Consider the following 19,445-nt stretch of genomic DNA (forward strand, 5'->3'; position numbering starts at 1 on the left):
CAACCCACTGGAAACACTTCCCTTACCCTCAACCTCCCCACCGGAGGGGTTTATATAGTTAAAGCGCTGCCGGTGACTCCAAAGCTGATGCCGGGATCGAACCGCATCGGAGCCCGGTGCTGAATCACGGCGGGGCCGGGGCACTGCCGGGCCCCCCCGTTCCCCGCCCTCCGCCGTCCCCGGCTGCTCACGTCACTTGTTATGTCTCCGCCGGCGGCTCCGCCGGGGCGGGGACAGCGGCGGGAGGGAGGCGGGAGCCCCGCGGCCCCGACAGCTCCCCCCCCCGCCTCAACCCCAGCCCCGGCCCCGCTCCGCTCCGCGCCGCTCCGCTCCGCCCCGCGGCAGCCCGGCCTCCGGCTCGGCGCTCCGGCGGCCCCTCGGCGGGCAGCCCCGGCGGGAAGATGTGGGTGAAGCTGTGCTGTTTGCTGCTCTACTTCCTGGCGCTCTTCGTCCTGGCCAGGGTGTTCGAGGCCGTGGCGTGGTACGAGAGCGGGTTCTTGGCCACGCAGCTGGTGGACCCGGTGGCGTTAAGCTTTAGGAAGCTGCGGACTATCCTGGAGTGTCGCGGGTTGGGACATTCCGGGCTGCCCGAGAAGAAGGATGTGCGGGAGCTGGTGGAGAAGTCAGGTACGCCGTGACCCTTGGGATGGAGACCCGGGCGCTGCGTCCCACGGTCGGACGGGGAATTTAGGAGGCGAGCTGGTTGCCCACACTGAGGACCCCAGCCGCTGGAGCGGTTCAATGCAGGAAGGCAAAGGGGGGAAGCTCGGGGATGGTGGCGTTGGGAGCCCGAACGGGCTGCGAGGAGGGAAGGCCTCGGTGAGCAGGGTCACCGAGCCAGGGTTTCTTCCCGCTGGGTTACGCCGGTCGGGGTCGGGGTGGTGGTGGCACAGATGAGGGCGAATGTCGTCTGCTGTGCTAAACAAGGAGGAAAGGATCCAAATCCATGTAGCTGGTCGCTGTTTGCAGCCGGGGCCAGCTTTTTTCCTCGTGTATTCCTCTCCCTGGAATCCCGTTTAATTTGATTCCAGGTCTTGCTGTCGAGGTGGGTCCTGAGGAAGGCAGTGATTTGATAGCAGGAGGGATGGGTACCGAGGGACGTGGCGCCTTTATAGAAGAAGAGCAGAAGTACATCCTACGTACAGAAAATGGCTTGGGAAAAGGCAGGGAGGCGTTTGGGAAGTAGGGAAAACCGGGTGAAGGAGGTGGACTTTCGGAGAATGATGAATAGCGAAGGGTGAAGAGCTCTGGAGATGCGAGGAACGGCACAAGTATCCCGAGAGGCAGGGTGCTGGCCTGGGGTGGCCGGCGGGAGCTGCCCCAAGGCCTGGGAGATGAGGCTGATGTAATAGCTGTCATGCCAGCCAAGCAGGAAGATATGAGGAGCTGCTTTGAAATCGAAGATGGAAGGGGCCAGAGAGAAATCCCCAAATCCCTGTAGTCGGGATAGGCAGAGACAGAGCAAGGTTTGGATGTGCACAGCGAGTGCCCTAACCTTAAAAAATTGTGCTTTAAATAATTGATACTAATGCTGGTCATTTAAATCTGATTTCCTTTTGCTGTTCATTGTTTATTGATGTTGTTTATTCCCTTTGCTGCCCCAACAGTAAAAAGCATTTGGTGATTTCACTTTTGTTTCCAATGCCTTTCACTCCTTGGCTGTCAGGTACTCTCATGATGTCATGATGTTTGGGTTGCATATGCCGCAGGGAAGTGTTTAACTCCAAACAAACTCCATTAACTGACTTCTCCAAATGTCATGGAAACGCTTCTCTCACCAACCAGCTTTGCAGCATTTTTCCTTAATTCCTGGGTTGGTTTTATTTTTTCCCCCTAAATTCTATGAATACTTTTGGAAACCCCTCGAGCGTTTCAGCTGCAGCACTTTTATATTTGAAGGAAACAGTCTTTTTGGACAAGACTTTCATTCTTGAAGCGTGATGGATTAGTTACTAGAATGCTGCTTGTCAGGAAGAGCGCTTGGATTGATTGTGAAACAGAACGGGAGAGGGAAATGAGGTTACAAAGGAAACATTATCAGATGGTTTTACTGGGAGCTCCTCACATCGCTATGACTGGAGTCGAGGGGAACTTTCTCCAACAGAAGCCAGCAGCTCAGTTGTTCTACCTGAGGTTTTGACTTGCAACGGGACAATGGACAGCATTGCTTTGGTACAGAGTTATGGATTGGAGTTTTGGAAGGCTGTTTGAATTCTCAGCGTTAAGAAGTTGCTGCAAAATGAGGGTCCTGTGAAATGAAAGCAAAGATACAGCAATAAAACCTCCTCTCAGCCACTGAATATCGTTGTTTTCAGAGAGTGAGGCTTGGAAGATGTTCATTTATGCTTCCTTGAGCTCAGTTGCATGTGTGGTGCATCGGTGTGATCACGTTTGGCAGCTGAAGTCAAACTGTTCGTAGTCATGATAAATAGAATTATACCTTTAAAGTTTAGTTACCTTCGTCCTGAAAAGGTTCTCTGAGCAACCATGTGAAGTGCAGTTAAACTGTTGCTAGAATTCATGAAGTGATCCTTCTCGAGTGCTATTTGAATTGAATGTCTTCACTTGTCTCTTTTTCAGGAGACCTCATGGAAGGAGAGCTTTATTCGGCTCTCAAGGAAGAAGAGGCTTCTGAATCGGTTTCCAGTACAAACTTCAGCGGTGAAATGCACTTCTATGAGCTTGTAGAAGACACAAAAGATGGGATCTGGCTGGTTCAGGTAGAGAAACTTGATCATTTATTTCTATGTATTTATCACATCACAAATGCGTTTCAAAGGAGGATTTAGGAGGGTAGGTAACTAGTAGTAAACGTGTGTAACAGAGAGATGGTGACAGAGATAAACTACATTAGGGAGATCATAAGGAATAAATGTGCTTGAAAAAAGCCAAGGCAGGCTGGAAAGTGACAGGCACTCCTACACAGGCAGGGAGAAAAAAACCCTGTTACTCTGTGGATTGCTTGGTGAAAACCAGGTACTTTAAAAGCAGAAAACAAGCAAAGCAGCACACGCTTAAGTACACAGCCTCTGCAAGCACTTGGCCCTGGTTCTGTAAGAGCTTGTGTAAGTGTGAAGTAAGTGCATGAAGTACAGATGCTCTCAGCTGGCATATGAGAGGTGCTTCTGGTGTTGCTCTTCCCTTTGGTTGTGTTATATGCTCACACCCAGTGGGTTTAAGTTTCTGTTTGTCTCAGGAGCTTACAGTGCTTCTAAAAACCTCTGTTGCCTCTTCGCAAAGGCAGGATCTCAGTGGGCTGCTTCCCAGGCGAGCAGGCTGCTTCCACAACATATTCCAGTAGCTTGAAGTTAACCTTCTCCCAAACCTCGTGTGCTCACTGATTTTCAAGCGTGCTTCCCCAGGGCTGCATGGAAGGAGAAGAACATTTGGAAAAGAAAGACTTAGCAAATAGGTTAAGAAAGTTGGGGCTGTTCAGCCTGGAGGAGAGAAGCTGCGTGGAGACCTCAGAGCAGCTTCCAGTGTCTGAAGGGGGCTACAAGGATGCTGGAGAGGGACTCTTCATCAGGGGCTGGAGTGATAGGACAAGGGGTGATGGGTTTAAATTTAAACAGGGGAAGTTCAGGTTAGATATAAGAAAGAAGTTCTTTACTGTGAGGATGCTGAGGCACTGGCACGGGTTGCCCAAAGAAGTGAATGCTCCATCCCTGGCAGTGTTCAAGGCCAGGTTGGACAGAGCCTTGGTTGGACATGATCTAGTGTGAGGTGTCCCTGCCCATGGCAGGGGGTTGGAACTGGATGAGCTTTAAGGTCCTTTCCAACCCAAACCATTCTATGAGTCTATGAAATAGTATTCTGAAACTATTTATTATCACTCTTGACAACATAAGTAATCCAGACCAAACCGTAAAAAAACTTTTCTGCATGAACTTCTCTGTTGATAAAGAGGTTTTATAAGGTGTAAGTTCCCTGCTGACAGCCACATCAGGCAATGTGAATTCTTCCCCAGACAATTCATTGTTCAGGTGACAGCTCTCCTGCCTGGTTCGGCCGGTCTCCTTCGCTTCATGTTTTCTATTTAAATACATTATCAAGATTTAGTGACTTCCTGCTGTCACCACATCAGAGCTCACCCTAAAATAGACCATGAGAGGACAGATTACCTTCAGAGCCGAAATGGCATTCGTATTGTGGGAAAGATGTATTTGGATGCTATTGAGTCTTAAGTTTCAGGTTTAAATCATAGAGAAGGGCGTTCTTCAAGCAGAGAGAGTGTGTTGAAAGGGAGTTTACACATCTCCAAGATAGTTGACAAATAGGAGCATGAATATGCTATGAACACCTTTCCCTCCCTGTGCAGCTCCGAAGAGTAAAATGTGGCAATTCTCTGTTTGCTGCTTGCAGAGTTGTAATCCTCATATATTTGCAGCTGGCTTCATAATAGCAGATCACATAGGCTGTGGTTTGATGTCTCTGGGGTGGTGGATGTTGTCATCGTTCTGGGAATATTTCACAGCTATTCAGTTGGTCACAATAGCCGTGGACAACAAAAATTAGTGGAATTTACTGAATAATTTACTTGCTGAGCACTATTTGTCTGTTTCTCCACAATAAAAGCCACTAGACGTGCCATTTCTCTTTTTCATGCTTGCTTTTGGAGTTTTCATCACTTTTGAGTTTCCTGTTGCTCCCTTCTCCACTGTAACTCCTATCTGGGTAACTCCTGCGCTGGTTCTCTGTGTCCTTTCACAGGTTTCTCATGTTCTTTTCTTAGTCCTCATCGCTGCAGAGCTGGGTTTTATCACCACTTCCCTGTTCTCACTCCTGATCACCCTCCCTTGCCCATTCTCCTTTACTATTAGGTGTCCTGTGGAAACTTTACAGCTAATTAATCAGCTCAGTGCTTAGGCAGGGATAGCACAGAGTTAGGTTTGGTGACCGCAGACAAGGTCGCAGCCTTGCCCTGCTCTGCTCTTGGGAAGCAGGAAGGATCCCCAGCTCCTTTCCAGGATCCTGACCCTGGATCTCTATTCCACAGGGGCTGCAGTGCAGGGAGGGGAGCAGCTCTGGCTCAGCTGGCACAGTGACTGTTGGTGCAGTTGGCTTTGAACGCTTCGTGATGATGTAGGGGAGGATGGGGACTCTGAAGATGATTTTTGTTTCCTGATGCATGTAAATGGCATTTCTGAGGTGGCATAGGCTGGCAGTGTGATAGCCACGGCTGTCTGCAGCGAATCGAGGGACAAAGAGGAAAGAGTTGATGTGTTTGACACAAATTCAGATGTGAATTCAGCATTTAGAGCCAGCCAGATGAATTCCTTGGAGAAAGTAAAAGAAAGGAACAGCGTTTCCTGCCTTTGTTTCTTTAGTCTCTGGAAATCCACATGCAAAGCATCCGGGTTCAGCAGTAATTTGTTTACCCATGTAGCTGTTCACAGGTGCCCTCTGCTCCTGTGCAGAGCTTCCAGAGAGCCACAGACAGCAGCGTGTTCTTTCTCCTATTAGCTTATGATCTCATACCTTTCCTTCTATGCCTTTCTTCTCGCTTGCCAGCTGCTGCTGTGCACTTCTTTGGCTGGCAAGGAGGGTGAGTAGGATGAATGGTAGCTTCTAGAGCTGCTTCTCTTGTTGGAGAGGGGTAACACGTAACGTTCTAGCTTCTCCAGACTCTGCTCGTGCTCTCTGGTTAGTCACTAGAAGCCTGTCACATCCAACAATGTTGTAGTCATTATGACTTTCTAAAAGCATACAGTAACTGATCTACAGATGAAATCCCTCTTTGAATGAAGCTAAAAGCTAAAATAATCTCTATTTTTATTCTAAAAGGCTCTGCTGTAGCATAGTGGTAAAGGGAGGTAAAGGGGACTTTCTTCTGGGCATTGAAACAGGAGGAGAAACATTCTGATCAGGTCTGGTAGAGGTGCAGAGGACGTTATTATGGATGTAAAATGTCGTGGTCTATTCTGCATCTCAGCTGCTTGTTCAGGCGGTGTAGTCACAGAGCCCGGGATCTGTCTACAGGATTTTGGTGGTCTTTTCCTCCTTCCCCTCTTTTCTTCCCATCTTTCCTTCCCTTCTTTCCTTTGCTTCTTTCCTTCCCTTCTTTCCTTTGCTTCTTTCCTTCCCTTCTTTCTTTCCCTTCTTTCCTTTGCTTCTTTCCTTCCCTTCTTTCTTTCCCTTCTTCCCTTCTTTCCTTCCCTTCTTTCCTTCGCTTCTTTCCTTCCCTTCTTTCTTTCCCTTCTTTCTTTCCCTTCTTTCTTTCCCTTCTTCCCTTCCCTTCTTTCCTTCTCTTCTTTCCCTCCCTTCTTTCCCATCCTTCCTTCCCTCCCTTCTTTCCCTCCCTTCTTTCCCTCCCTTCTTTCCTTCCCTTCTTTCCTTCCCTTCTTTCCTTCCCTTCTTTCCTTCCCTTCTTTCCCTCCCTTCTTTCCTTCCCTTCTTTCCCTCCCTTCTTTCCCATCCTTCCTTCCCTCCCTTCTTTCCCTCCCTTCTTTCCTTCCCTTCTTTCCTTCCCTTCTTTCCTTCCCTTCTTTCCTTCTCTTCTTTCCCTCCCTTCTTTCCCTCCCTTCTTTCCCTCCCTTCTTTCCTTCCCTTCTTCCCTTCCCTTCTTCCCTTCCCTTCTTTCCTTCTCTTCTTTCCCTCCCTTCTTTCCCATCCTTCCTTCCCTCCCTTCTTTCCTTCCCTTCTTTCCCTCCCTTTTTTCCCTCCCTTCTTTCCCTCCCTTCTTTCCCTTGCATGTAGGATGAGTACTTTTCATCTTTGCCTTCTCAATTTCACAGGTGGTTCAGTTGTTCTCACTGCGGGAGATTAAGTAGAAACACTCAATTATTTCAAACGACATCATTTGGTATTTGTGTCTTTTCCAGTAGCCCTTTAGGATCGTTTCCCAGAGGATACCTGATTTTAACTTTCAGTATCCTTGAGAGTCTTCCTACCCAGTTGAGGCGCCGAATACCATCAGCTCGAATGGAATCTCATATTCCTGTGTATCCATGTTAATTCATCCCAGCAGCTCATTTATTCCCAACCTCTGGCTTAACTGACAGCTTAGCTGAGCTGTTCAGGCTGGTGCATAGATCACCCACCTCCCTTGAGAAACTACACGTGATTTTAAGGTGGTTCATTTCTGCATCCTATCACAGATGTAGCCTTCTGTCTTTGCCTGTTTTGATCTAATTTCTCAGAGTCTTTCTCAGGAAAGAAAAGCAAAAGATCTCCAGACATCTTTAATCCATACGGATGGATTCTGAACCGGTTGTGAGTCCCGAGGAAAGTGTGGAAATCCAGTTTCGTCAGCACAATGCTGAATAATAAACAGAGAGTGAGAGGTCTCAGGATTAATACAAGTGCAGAGAGTCGTATAGAAACGTATGGACATTGTCTTGAATAAGTGGGCTTTTCTCCATGCTTCCTCTAAGTAGCTGTTGGTTGTGAAGGGTCCTATGAAAAGCACAGAATAAGTTTTAATTAATAGAGGAGGGATTTTGTACCTGTCTTTGTGGATCCCTAAAAGTCTTCCAGCAAGTGTATGGGCTCTTTACAGTAACAACAGGCTTCCTTTGCTCGTGGTGGATCTCCAGGGGTCTGGATGTCTCAGACTGGAAACTGCCAAACCAGACTGACAGCTCTCACATAGGAACAACCTGACCAGTTCATCATAGAAGATAGAAATCACTTTTGCCTTTGGCAGAATCACAGGCTGGTTTTAGCCAGTTCACGTGTGTGTACTCCTGCATGCAGAGACTGACTTGCTGAGGCTGGGTGAGGGTTCACTGCTCCAGGAAAAGGTGTCTATTTAATAGGTTTTTGGTCTTCCTCGTGGTTTAAAACCTGCCACAGTGCCCTCGTGCCAAGAGCTGAGGAGCACCTGGAGTTGGTGTCTTTGTGGCTAAGCTGTAAACCCAAGTTTTGCCTATTCCTGAGCATTCAACACTGTGTGCTCTTGGTATGAGCAGCTGTGTCTGAGACCCGGTATCCTCGCTAGAACTAGGAAATAATGAGAGTTGAAACACCACGAAGGGTTCATTCTGCGTTTGTCCATCTCTGACTCATTCTCATGCTGTGTGATTTAGTGGTGAGTGAGCCTCAAAACTTACTGACACCAAATCAGCTACAGCGACCTGTTTGGAAATCTCTGCATACCTGCTTAAAAGAGGTTGAGCAAGATCTGATTTATACAACTAATCCTTCCTGATAACTGGAAATCAAGGAGCAGCAGCATTGATGGCAGCTATGAAATAGTTACTGCAGTACTGATGCATCTCCTCAAGATGCTTTCATTTGGGATTTGGCAAGAGAGGGAAAGAGTCTTGCTGACATTGTCCTATTTTTCCAAGTGTTTATATCTTTCTGTCTCCAGGGTATTTGCTCTTAAAGTCTGTTTGCTTCTTTCATGTCAGAAGTATGACTATTTTAACACACAGATCAAAATGTTTCTATTCATTATGCTCTTGACTGGCCTCTTTTGGGACAGTTCCATCAAATTCAAAGTCAGGAGAGCTCTTCCAATGCAGAAGCTGCCTACTCAAACGCCCATTGAAATCATGGGGATTTCAGTATTCTATGGCCCTCAATGAATTCTGTTTTCATTTTGTTTTCTGTGGTATCTGGAAGCCACCTTCTTAGGTGCAAACTAAACAAGAACACTCAGTCAGAACATGTAGAAATAAAGGAGCTTTCCAAACCCCCATCTTCTCATTTTTACTGGGCACATCTTGGTGCCATAACTTATCTGCAGTGTGGTCCTCACACGTTCACCGATGGAGTACTAAGAAACCTGTGTCTGAGACTTCGGAAGAGGTTTGTGGATGGATACTCAGTGAGGGCCTGGCCTCCTCTCCAGCATCTTCCACTAAAGCACCAGGAATTCATGTATAGAGAGGGTAATTCGGACCCTGCAGTCAGAGCCAGTCCTCTGGCCTGGGTTAGGTGTAGGTGAGGGAGTAGATCTACCCTGTGATGTGGGGTTATGAAAAGGCAGGGTTACTGTGATCCTAATGGATTCTGTTAGCCCATTAAGATGATTAATGGATTCATGGAGTTATCTTCCTTAGCTTCTCACTCTGACATGTGATGTTTTACAGCTTGCGAGCAAAGCTCATGCTAAGAGAAGCTTGAAGGGTTTGTGTTCCTCTAAACGTGGTGTTTGTTTCCCAGCTCATCTCACACAAGACACCTTCTCCTCTGAGCTTTGTCTTGATTTCTTTAAGATCAAACAGAACATATGGCTGCAGGGGACCTTCTTGATGAGCGAGTTCAGCTCTGCTAGACTCTGGAATATGTGTTTATAAAACACCTTGGTGTCTGTCTCAAATCATAGTTGGCTGAGTGTAAAACTCCTTTTTGACTGTTCTGCTCTTGGAAAGGTGTATCTGACTTCTAGCTTCAATGTATTCATTTGGCTCATTTGTTCCTCTTGCGCTTAAATTGACGTCACCCTTTAGTTTCGCTGACTCCTGATGCCTGCTCCCAGTATGTGAGATCAATCAACCAGTTTGTTTTGTCGGGTATAATATATCCTGGGCTTTGCTTATTTCACAGCCCGTTGCTATTGATGGCTCACAGCCCCTTTTGGATCAACTAATAAGAGCCCAGCTTTTCCTCCCATCGCTGTTTGTAACTGATGAACTCTCCAAGTGTCCTGTTCATTATTGAGTTCCATTTCATTGCTGACACTCCGTGTTACAAGATTTGTGCATTACAATCCTCTTTTGTACACAGCCGTGCTTCCCAAGTTCATGTCATCTGCAAATGGCTTTGGAACACTTAGAGTTCCTGCAGGGAAGGCATTAATAGGAATATATGCTGAACTGAGCCCTAAGGTAGATATATTAAGATGTCTTTTAGCACCTTCCTGGCATTTTGATGTTTTCTTGCCTTAGACAATTTACTCAGTTTAAAGCTTGGGTTTTTAACTCACTATAAAAGCTTTTATCCAATTCTCATGGGAATGTTCCATGTGGCACAATATGTGATGCTCATCCAAGCTGCAGGCTGGGTACTACCTTCCCTTTCCCTTGGAACCTGGTTCTTTTCCTCCAGGAAAAGATGGATTTTTTTCCCCTCTCAGTTTAATCAGGAATGATACATCTTTAGTAATTCCATGCTGGAAAGGGATGGAAAACACAACTTGAACTCTCTGCACCTTTCAAATCTGTTCTACAGTTTTGCATACCGTTGAGATCAAGTGGGTGAGCTCTTAAATACAGTTACTGACTTCTTGTTCTCCTGTCAGTGTGAATGAGTGTGATAGGGCTCTTATGTGAAACCTTCCCAGGTTCATATGTGATTTTATGTGCTCATTGCACTACAGTTCTGGGATTGAAATTACCTGCTTACTCAGGTTATTTGAGTTCTGTTTCCATCTTCAAATGATAGAGTCTCTTCCCACCAACGCACTAACCTGTCCATGGGCAGCCATCTCCTCTGCACTGAAAACTGAGTCAGAGCATTCGTTTCATTTTAAAAACAAACTGATCTTGCCTTTCTACCCTGTTGTCATTGTGTGGTGATCCTGCTGCTTTTCCCTCTGTTCTAGTCTGATTCATATGCCTGAAAAACCTTTTGGTGCAGCTTGTAATATTCTTCGTACAGTCTCATTTGAATTGCTCATTTTTCCTTACTTTCTCTTGCATATCTTTCTTTGCTCGCTTTCCCTTTTGACCTTTATTTATTCCTTGTAGATTCTCAAACTATTTCTAACATCTTTTTGGAAGAGCTCGCTAGGAAGAGGGACATGACTTGACATATAAAACCCTGATAGCTTGAACACCTTGGACTTGAAGGACTTCCAGGCCTCTTCCACATTCAAATTCCTGCTCTCCTCAGTCACACGTTTTGAAGCTAAATTTCTTAGCTGAGCAAAATCCACACTTCTTAAATAGAATCTGTTACAAGTGTTTGCAGGTTATCTCTAATTTGAACTGAATTACACTGTGATTGCTCAACCTGCAGTGTTCTCTCCGACTCCCTCATCCGCAGAGATGATGACTACTTTCCAAAACCCAGCCCCTTGCTTCTGTGTGGTGAACTCCCAATGTTGTAAGTGGGTGTTGTCTACAAGGAGCAGCAGCAATGGACGTGTTTATTTGGGGTTTTTTTGGCCATAATGATATAAAAAAGCCTGAGCCCAAGAAATTTTAGGCAGCTTCTGTGTGCAAAACCATTGTAGGGTTCTCTCTGTGTAGTTACAACTGCTAGTTCTGTTGTTGGCCTTCAGCATAAATAACTTTCCCCCAGGGGAAAGGCTTTTTCATAGGAAGGGAATTAAACTGGTATTAAAAAGCCCACAGTAAAACATATTGGTGTCGTATTTGCAACAGATCTCTTTCTCTTGACACTTAAAGTGAGTATTGTAGCGATGAGACAGAAGAAACAGCTGAGCAAGATTGCTCTTCCTGCACATAACATCAGCATTCTCCCAAGGACTGTGCTGGGCTTGTTCAGAACATGCACACAGAGTTTTGGAAGAAACCAGTCTCTGAGTAGTTGGAATCTAGTTACCAACGTGTCACTTCTGTGCTTGCTAATAAAATGTAGTGATTCCTTACTCTGCTGGATGCATTTCTCACACTGTCGTAGCTCTGAGGATATCCTGGTGTGAAGGTGTCTTTGGGAATGTCTTCTTTTTTAGTTGAAATACTTGGAAGGAACAAGTTTAAACTATCCAAAGTGAAGTGGGGGGCATAAAGAAGGCTCAGTAATACAGCAGACTTCCCCACCTGGTTGTATCGATGCTTGAAGGTTACATTTAGTGAACCAAAAAGGCTTTTCTGTGTGGTGTGTGTGTTTTAAGAATAACTTGAAGGCTTCTTAGCCAGCTGTTCTCTGGTCTTATTTAAACATTTGGGGCTCAGTGTAATCTGTATCTTCAGTTTAACTTTGTTTCCCTATGGAGAACGTTCTGCTGAGTGAATTCTCTCATCTTAAGTTTCTGAGAGGATGCTACTTAGACAAAGCAGACGCTATTTTGAGTCTCAAAGGCCAGACACAGGTTCCAGGTCTGCATCTCAGCCTGTACACAGAGAACTGTTACTCACAGTGGCAACCAAACTTCCAGAGGAAAGCTGACATTTGAGGTTATTAACCCAGAAAACGATGGGGAGAAGTTTAATGGTGGATAAGCAAATCCCCAACAAATGGGAGTTTCAAACCTTGCTATAAAAATACATTTCAAGTGGTTGCCAGTGAGCCTGCAGAAGCATGTGAGGCATTTCTGAAATAGAAAATGTGATGGCTCATGGAATAATGCATGATCAGTCATGTCAGTCAAAAGTACCTGTCAACTGCAGGCAGGCAGGGCTTGCTTTTCCTTCTTTGCCTTCCCTCCATAGTTGTAAGGCAGAGGATAAATGGTTACTCTTTGTCATTTGTGTCTGCAGAAGCTTACAGCTACGTAACCTGACATACTACTTTAACACACTAGGTTAGAACAAATTAGAGCTGGGGATACATCACAGTGAATGGCAGATGGGACATGGGAGTTGGTGGAACAGTCACATCAAGATACAGAGTGAGTCACTGGCACAGCTGGAAGGGATCAAGGTTTTTAGGTGTTATCTGGGAGTTTAATCACTAGTTTCCACTGCTTGGAAATGGCTGTTGGCAGCCTAATGTGGTACCAGGTACACACCTTCCAATGTGAGACGACGTTTCTTTGGTATGTTGTAACTTCATGGAGAATTCTAATAAAACAATGGTCTTTTTTACTGCGGAGAAGAGGAACCTGCTGCACACTCCTCCTTTCTCCCCTCCTGTCAACTGGTTAATGATAGCTTTGTTCTTTTCCCAAGGTCTTTGTTAACTACCACTGACTTTAGTATCTTAACAGGTACTTAAAATGATGCTGCACTTTTGTCTGCCTGCAGAAACTCTATTTCTGTCTTAGAGCTTCGCTCTCTGAAGGCATTCAGTGTGGTTCCCAATTGTATATACCTACTCTATGTTTTGAGAGAAGGGGAGAACTGTATCAAGGGGTGACTACATCTCTGTTTTCATGAAACTTGCTCTTTATTTCAGGAAGCAAACTTACTGTGACGACTAACTTGTTATTTCCTTTTGGCAACAGGTCATAGCAAATGACAGAAGCCCACTGGTGGGTAAAGTCCACTGGGAGAAGATGGTGAAGAAAGTATCAAGATTCGGCATACGTACCGGCACTTTCAACTGTTCCAGTGACCCCAGGTATATTCCTCAAGGATTATCTAAATCCCAAGAATATCTTAAGGCTCAGCTGTGTTCTGGCAGCAGGGCTTGCTGTGTGTAAAAGTAGCTGTGACAGAAGGTGGCTTTATTCATGGTTTTCTGTTTACTGAAGTCTGTTCGGAATTCTCCCTTACATGATTTATCAGCATCGTAGACATAGACCTGCAGCCTCCTAAAGCACCGTGTGGGAAATGCATGATTAGACTCCGTAAAGTGTCATAGAGCAGTGGAAAGGAAGGAATAGAAAGGTTTGGCCTTATAGTCCAGGCATTCGGGGACAAGAACCCTGCTTGCGTAGGACAAAGCTGTATATATATAGCCCCTGTAAGAGAACTGTACCAGTTGTAGAGTCATTCCGTTGCCATCTGGAAAGCAGAAACACAGGTGAGCATGAACCACCCAAACAGTGCCTGTTTCTCAGGGAACAAATCCTGTTCCCTGACAAATGGGCATGTTTCTATATAAACTCGCACACACCCTTTGACAACACACAGCGTGCTCTGCCAGATCTGCTGCTGTTTGCTGTTTGACTTTGAACAAGGAAGAAGAGCAGAGCCACAAGAGCGAACAATCATTCTGTGCTACTGCAAAGAGAATTCTTTGTGCTCATTTTGTTGGAAGCCTTGGCTTCACAGGATGGGAAGCTTTGTCTAGAATTCCAGCGGCGTGTATGGATGTGCACGTCTTACACAGTCCTAAATGTTTGCACAAATCTCCAGGTTAATCACAAGAGAAAATTCTTATGCAAAATAATCTTGGCTAATCAAAACACTGCTATTTGAACACCTTAGACATTTGGCAGTGCTTCTCTTTGCATAGCTCCTAACTAGTCTTTATGTTATAATCAAATCCTGTGTTTTAAATGAACTCATTTTTTCCCTAATGCAATAAATGTTTTGCTGATTAAACCCTTGTGAATAGTTTTCATCAGGTGGCAGCTGAAATTCAGCAGAAGGCTGCATGCCACAGTAGTCAGGATACACAGGATCATAGAATCACAGAATGGTTTGGGTTGGAAAGGACCTTAAGGTCATCTAGTTCCAACCCTGGGCCATGGGCAGGGACACCTCACACTAGACCATGTCACCCAAGGCTCTGTCCAACCTGGCCTTGAACACTGCCAGGTATGGGGCATTCACCACTTCTTTGGGCAGCCCATTCCAGTGCCTCACCACCCTCACTGTAAAGAACTTCTTCCTTATATCTAACCTGAATTTCCCCTGTTGAAGTTTAAACCCATCACCCCTTGTCCTATCGCTACAGTCCCTTTATTAGCAGGATAATATCTTATGGCTCCTTCTAAAAATGTTACATTTTAGAGCTGGGGAGATGTAATTGTCTAAATAGATGTTGATTAGAGCAAAAGCAGAGAGGAGGTAGGGCAGGAGGGGGTGAATGTGGCTGATGGCCCCTGTTGCAGCGTGCAGGTTCTCAGGCACAGTTTGCATGCCCCTTCGCTGGGTCAGGTTTTGGTTGTTGAAGCTTGCCAGATGTTCCCTAATAGGAGGACTAGATAAATTGAGTGGCAAAGTGAAGCTGGCAGAAAGGATGCATGAGAGAAGGGATCTTCTGAGTCATCAGGCTTGTCTCACAGTTCCTGGGGTTTGCACCATGTCTCGGGGTTCAGCCTTGAAGAGCTGCTTCTTTTAGGTAGGGATTTGGAGTTCACCCCAGCCAAGCACCAGCAGGGGTGTTCTTTTAGCCCAAATCATCCAGCAGCACATGGCTGCTTCCTCCTGTGCTGGTTTTGCAGTGAGCTCTCTCACCACTGCTCTTCCCTGGCTGTCTGCATCCTTCCAAAATGATTATGGAGCCAGGCTGAGAGAGCTGGGCTGGTTCAGCCTGGAGAAGAGAAGGCTCCAGAGAGACCTTAAAGCTTCCAGTGCCTAAAGGGGCTACAAGAAAGCTGGAGAGGGGCTTTGGACAAGGGCCTGTAGGGACAGGACAAGGGGGAATGGCTTTAACCTGCCAGAGGGGAGACTGAGGTGAGCTCTTAGGCAGAAGCTCTTCCCTGTGAGGGTGCTGAGGCGCTGGCACAGGGTGCCCAGAGAAGCTGTGGCTGCCCCATCCCTGGCAGTGTTCAAGGCCAGGTTGGACACAGGGGCTTGGAGCAACCTGCTCTAGTGGAAGGTGTCCCTGCCTGTGGCAGGGGGTTGGAACTGGATGAGCTTTAAGGTCCCTTCCAACCCAAACCAGTCTGGGATTCTATCAAAATGGCCTCAGTAGGAAGTGGACACTTCTCAGCATCATTAAAGCAACTGCAAATGGACCAATGTCCTGTTAACTTCACCCTACTGCTGCTTGGCAAAACTAGGATGGAAGGAAGCACTGGGAAAGTTATCTACAAGCTCAGGAGAGCTGTGGGGCACTGAGTTACGCTGCAGTGGTCATCTTCTTGGCTTTATAGTGAAGAGCAAAGAGGCAGGTTGAGTATTTTTCAAATCCAGCTACAAAGTGTGAATGACTGTATGGCCTTGTTGACTACAACAGCCCATAAAAATCACTACTCTTCCTCTTTCTGATTTATGAATATGTGTCTCTACAACATTTCTGTGAGCTAGGTAACAAATGAAAGAATGAATACGCTTGGACAGTGAATGTTGGGTGCCCATATTTCCTAGTGTTCTGTGTAAAGATCAGCACATCTCATTTTTGGGCTGACAACAGCAGTTGAAGCCCTGCAGCCGCAGGGTTCTGAACCTCTATAATCTAACCTGCCCTTTTCTTTGTAGATACTGCAGGAGGAGGGGTTGGCTGAAATCCACCCTCATCATGTCGGTGCCACAAACCAGTACCTCCAAGGGGAAAGTGATGCTGAAGGAATACAATGGGCGCAGAATCGAGGTGGAGCACATCTTCAAATGGATCACAGCCCACGCTGCTTCTCGGATCAAAACCATTTACAACTGGGAGCATTTAAAAGAAGAATGGAACAAAAGCGACCAGTACCGTGTGAAAATATACCTGTTTGCCAACCTGGACCAGCCCCCCGCGTTCTTCTCCGCACTCAGTGTAAAGTTTACTGGAAGAGTAGAGTTTATTTTTGTGAACGTGGAAAACTGGGACAATAAAAGTTCCATGGCAGAAATTGGTGTCTATAAGACACCGTCGTACATCCTTAGGACTCCCGAAGGGATTTACAGGTATGGAAATAACACCGGTGAATTCATATCACTCCGTGCCATGGATTCCTTTTTGCGCTCGTTACAACCAGAAGTTAATGATTTGTTTGTTTTAAGCTTGGTTTTGGTTAATCTGATGGCTTGGATGGACCTGTTCATTACACAGGGAGCTACTATAAAGCGTTTTGTGGTTCTTATAAGCACTTTAGGGACGTATAATTCATTATTGATTATTTCCTGGCTGCCCGTGTTAGGTTTTTTGCAACTCCCCTACTTAGACAGCTTTTATGAGTACAGCTTAAAACTCTTCAGGTACTCCAACACAACTACTTTGGCTTCTTGGGTAAGAGCAGATTGGATGTTCTACTCATCGCATCCAGCCCTCTTCCTCAGCACGTACCTTGGTCACGGTTTACTAATTGATTACTTTGAGAAGAAGAGAAGACGCAATAACAACACCGATGAAGTCAATGCTAATAATCTGGAGTGGCTGTCAAGCCTGTGGGACTGGTACACCAGCTACTTGTTTCATCCCATCGCTTCTTTTCAACACTTTCCCTTTGATTCGGATTGGGATGAAGACCCGGATTTGTTCCTGGAGCGGTTGGCCTTCCCCGACCTCTGGCTTCACCCTCTGATACCAACCGATTACATCAAGAACTTACCAATGTGGAGGTTTAAATGCCTCGGGGTCCATTCCGATGAGGAAACCTTTCAAGACAGCGAAAGTGACTCTGACAGTGAAAACAAAGAGGTCTTCAGTAGCGAAAAGGAAGTCTCGGAGGACGAGGAGCTAAACACGTTCCACAGGGAGGGAGAGCCTGGTGTGGAGCCCTGTTTGTGTGCCAATAAATATTGTCACCGCGAGCCCTACGATGGGAAAGCGAGGTCCTACGGCTCGTCCAGCACCACGGGTGACATGGAGCCGGACTGGTCAGCCTGGCCCACCGAGATGTTGCACTGTACAGAATGCGTGGTGTGTCTAGAAAATTTTGCAGATGGGTGTTTGCTCATGGGCCTGCCCTGCGGCCACGTGTTCCACCAGAATTGCATCGTGATGTGGCTGGCGGGGGGCAGACACTGCTGCCCCGTCTGCAGGTGGGCTTCCTACAAAACCAAGCAGCCATACACACACCCGCCGCCTTTGGCGAGTGATAGCCCATCTTAGCTGTGTGTGCCCGTGTCCTTTGTAAGCTTCCCGGGTATTCCTGCTTGCCTTTTAAATGTTAGTCACTTCAAAGATTCCGTGGTTTGAAGTTTTTTAGTTGCAATGTTAGTGCAGTGAGTTAAGATATAGCTGATGCTAACGTTAACGACAGAATCATTTGGTTGCCTTGTCCGTTGAACTGAATGCATACTTAAGAGTACAGTCACTTCTTTCTTTGCAACATCTGGAAACTTGATGCTGGTTTTGGAAGCACAAAAAAACAACCACCATTAAGCCTACGGCAGAAGCATATTCCAGCAAACGTTTACAAGTGAGGATGTGGGTGACATGGAAATCCTAATCGGAGACAATTGCTTAATTTAAGTGTTTCTTATTTTAGAGTCTGTTCAGCACATCTTTGTTGAGTAATGTATGTTGTAAACCCAGTACCATTGACAACGAAATCAGCAAAATAAATTATTTTAAAAGGAGGTTTGTAATGTTAATTGTTTTGATAACTATTCTGTGTGTACGGTTACACATGTCTTGCTGGCCTTATCTGTGAAGCCAATAAAAATATAACACAGCTTTTGTGACTAATAAATCATCTCGTAGTGGTGCAGGCACTCCTTGCTCCAGCGTTAGCCACTGGGCAAGCAGAAGGGGTTTCACTAGGAACTACTTCCTTCATAAGTCCTCTGCACTGAGGGGCTTCTCTGCTTGACCAGGGCTTTTCCAGTTGATGATCCCAAACTGCTTTAGCAGAGGAGACCCTCTTCTACTGGCCCAGCACCCTCATCTGGAGGCATCTAGGAAGAGTTTAGGGTTACCCCTCTACAGCCTCAAAGGAAACCATCACGGAGTAGCAGAGTACTGTCATGCAGTGACAAAAGTGTAAGAATTGCCAGATTCCAACTGCTGGTATTCTGAAGTGATTGCTGATTTCTTGGAGAAAAGGGATAGTTATTTGATGCCGTAAAAAATACATTGAGTCTACTATTTTGTTTATATTTCAATATGAAAGCGTGGTTTTGGTTGTAGCTTTCAGAAGCCATCTGGCTGAAAATCCAGAGAGGAAATGTTGGTTGGAATGAGAAAAAGAAAGAAAGGGAAAAGATGATGTAAGCAGAAGAAAAGGTTAATCTAGAAAGGTGTTTTCAATTGTCTCCTTGTTCTATTTCTTTCCTAGCTCTTGCCCATGTGGTATGAAAGGAAGATAATTAAATGAAGACGCTAATAGGAAATGGAAAGGCAAGTTTACATTTGCAGTACTGATCCATCTCTCCGTGCCTGTACAGAGCTGGTGCTTGCAGAGCTGACGGGCACTTTTGTCTCTCCAGGGTACCTGGGCACTATCTTTCTTAATAACAAATATTCCTTGCCTCCAGGTGTCTTCCTAAGAGGATATTCCTGTAATTACCAGCAGAGCTGTTTGTGAGTGCTTTTCCCTCTCGTTTCCTTTTCCCTATTGCAGTACTGCAGCACGGAGGTAGAAGAGGCAGAATATCACCAACTCTCCCGTGGCCCAGAAAGTCATTTTTATTCCAGTCGAGGCCTGTCAGTACGTGCCCTTTCTCTGTCATTACAGCCGTGGTGGAGCAGTGGAGAGGCATAATGAGGGCAAAGATCATTTCTGCTTCCAGTTTGTGCGGCAGCACGGCACATGGCCTGTGTGCTTATTGTAAGTAGCAGGGGTTGAAATCCACATAGTTGAAGGGCTGTCTTGAAACCTGCACTGAGCTGAAACCTGCACTCGAACTCTCCTCCTCCAGAGGGGAGATGGAGGAGAGTGAGTATAAATCGAGCTGTAGTTATGTACTCAGGGCACTGCGTGCTTGTGGAATGCACTCTGCTGCTGAACACTGACTTCCTCATACAGAGGCTGAGCAGCTCCACTCCATTCTTGGGTTCAGCCTCATTTGCAAACCACAGTGCACCCCTGTTTCAGCTGAAGACTTGTTTTAATGACCTCAGTTACTCAGCTGTTCCAATTCCTTTGATGAATGACACAAACTGCT

General features: G+C 46.0%; 1 protein-coding gene across 1 annotated transcript; it reads left to right on the top strand.

Annotated features, from left to right (window-relative positions):
- Positions 1-227: 227 nt before the first annotated feature.
- RNF103 (ring finger protein 103) lies at positions 228-18,018 on the top strand. The gene is made up of 4 exons (XM_030491422.1): positions 228-627; positions 2,581-2,720; positions 13,022-13,137; positions 15,891-18,018. The coding sequence occupies exons 1-4, from the start codon at positions 402-404 to the stop codon at positions 17,446-17,448; spliced, it is 2,040 nt and encodes a 679-aa protein (XP_030347282.1). The 5' UTR covers positions 228-401; the 3' UTR covers positions 17,449-18,018.
- Positions 18,019-19,445: the final 1,427 nt, after the last annotated feature.

The sequence above is a fragment of the Strigops habroptila genome, chromosome 7 (genome assembly GCF_004027225.2).
Source record: "Strigops habroptila isolate Jane chromosome 7, bStrHab1.2.pri, whole genome shotgun sequence".
Lineage (NCBI taxonomy): Eukaryota > Metazoa > Chordata > Aves > Psittaciformes > Psittacidae > Strigops > Strigops habroptila.

Bases quoted from the DNA above. Each gene is read 5' to 3' on its own strand.
- RNF103 (XM_030491422.1), top strand. From the start codon at position 402: ATGTGGGTGAAGCTGTGCTGTTTGCTGCTCTACTTCCTGGCGCTCTTC. The intron at 628-2,580 runs GTACGCCGTGAC...TCTCTTTTTCAG, and splicing joins GGAGCTGGTGGAGAAGTCAG to GAGACCTCATGGAAGGAGAG. The intron at 2,721-13,021 runs GTAGAGAAACTT...TTTTGGCAACAG, and splicing joins ATGGGATCTGGCTGGTTCAG to GTCATAGCAAATGACAGAAG.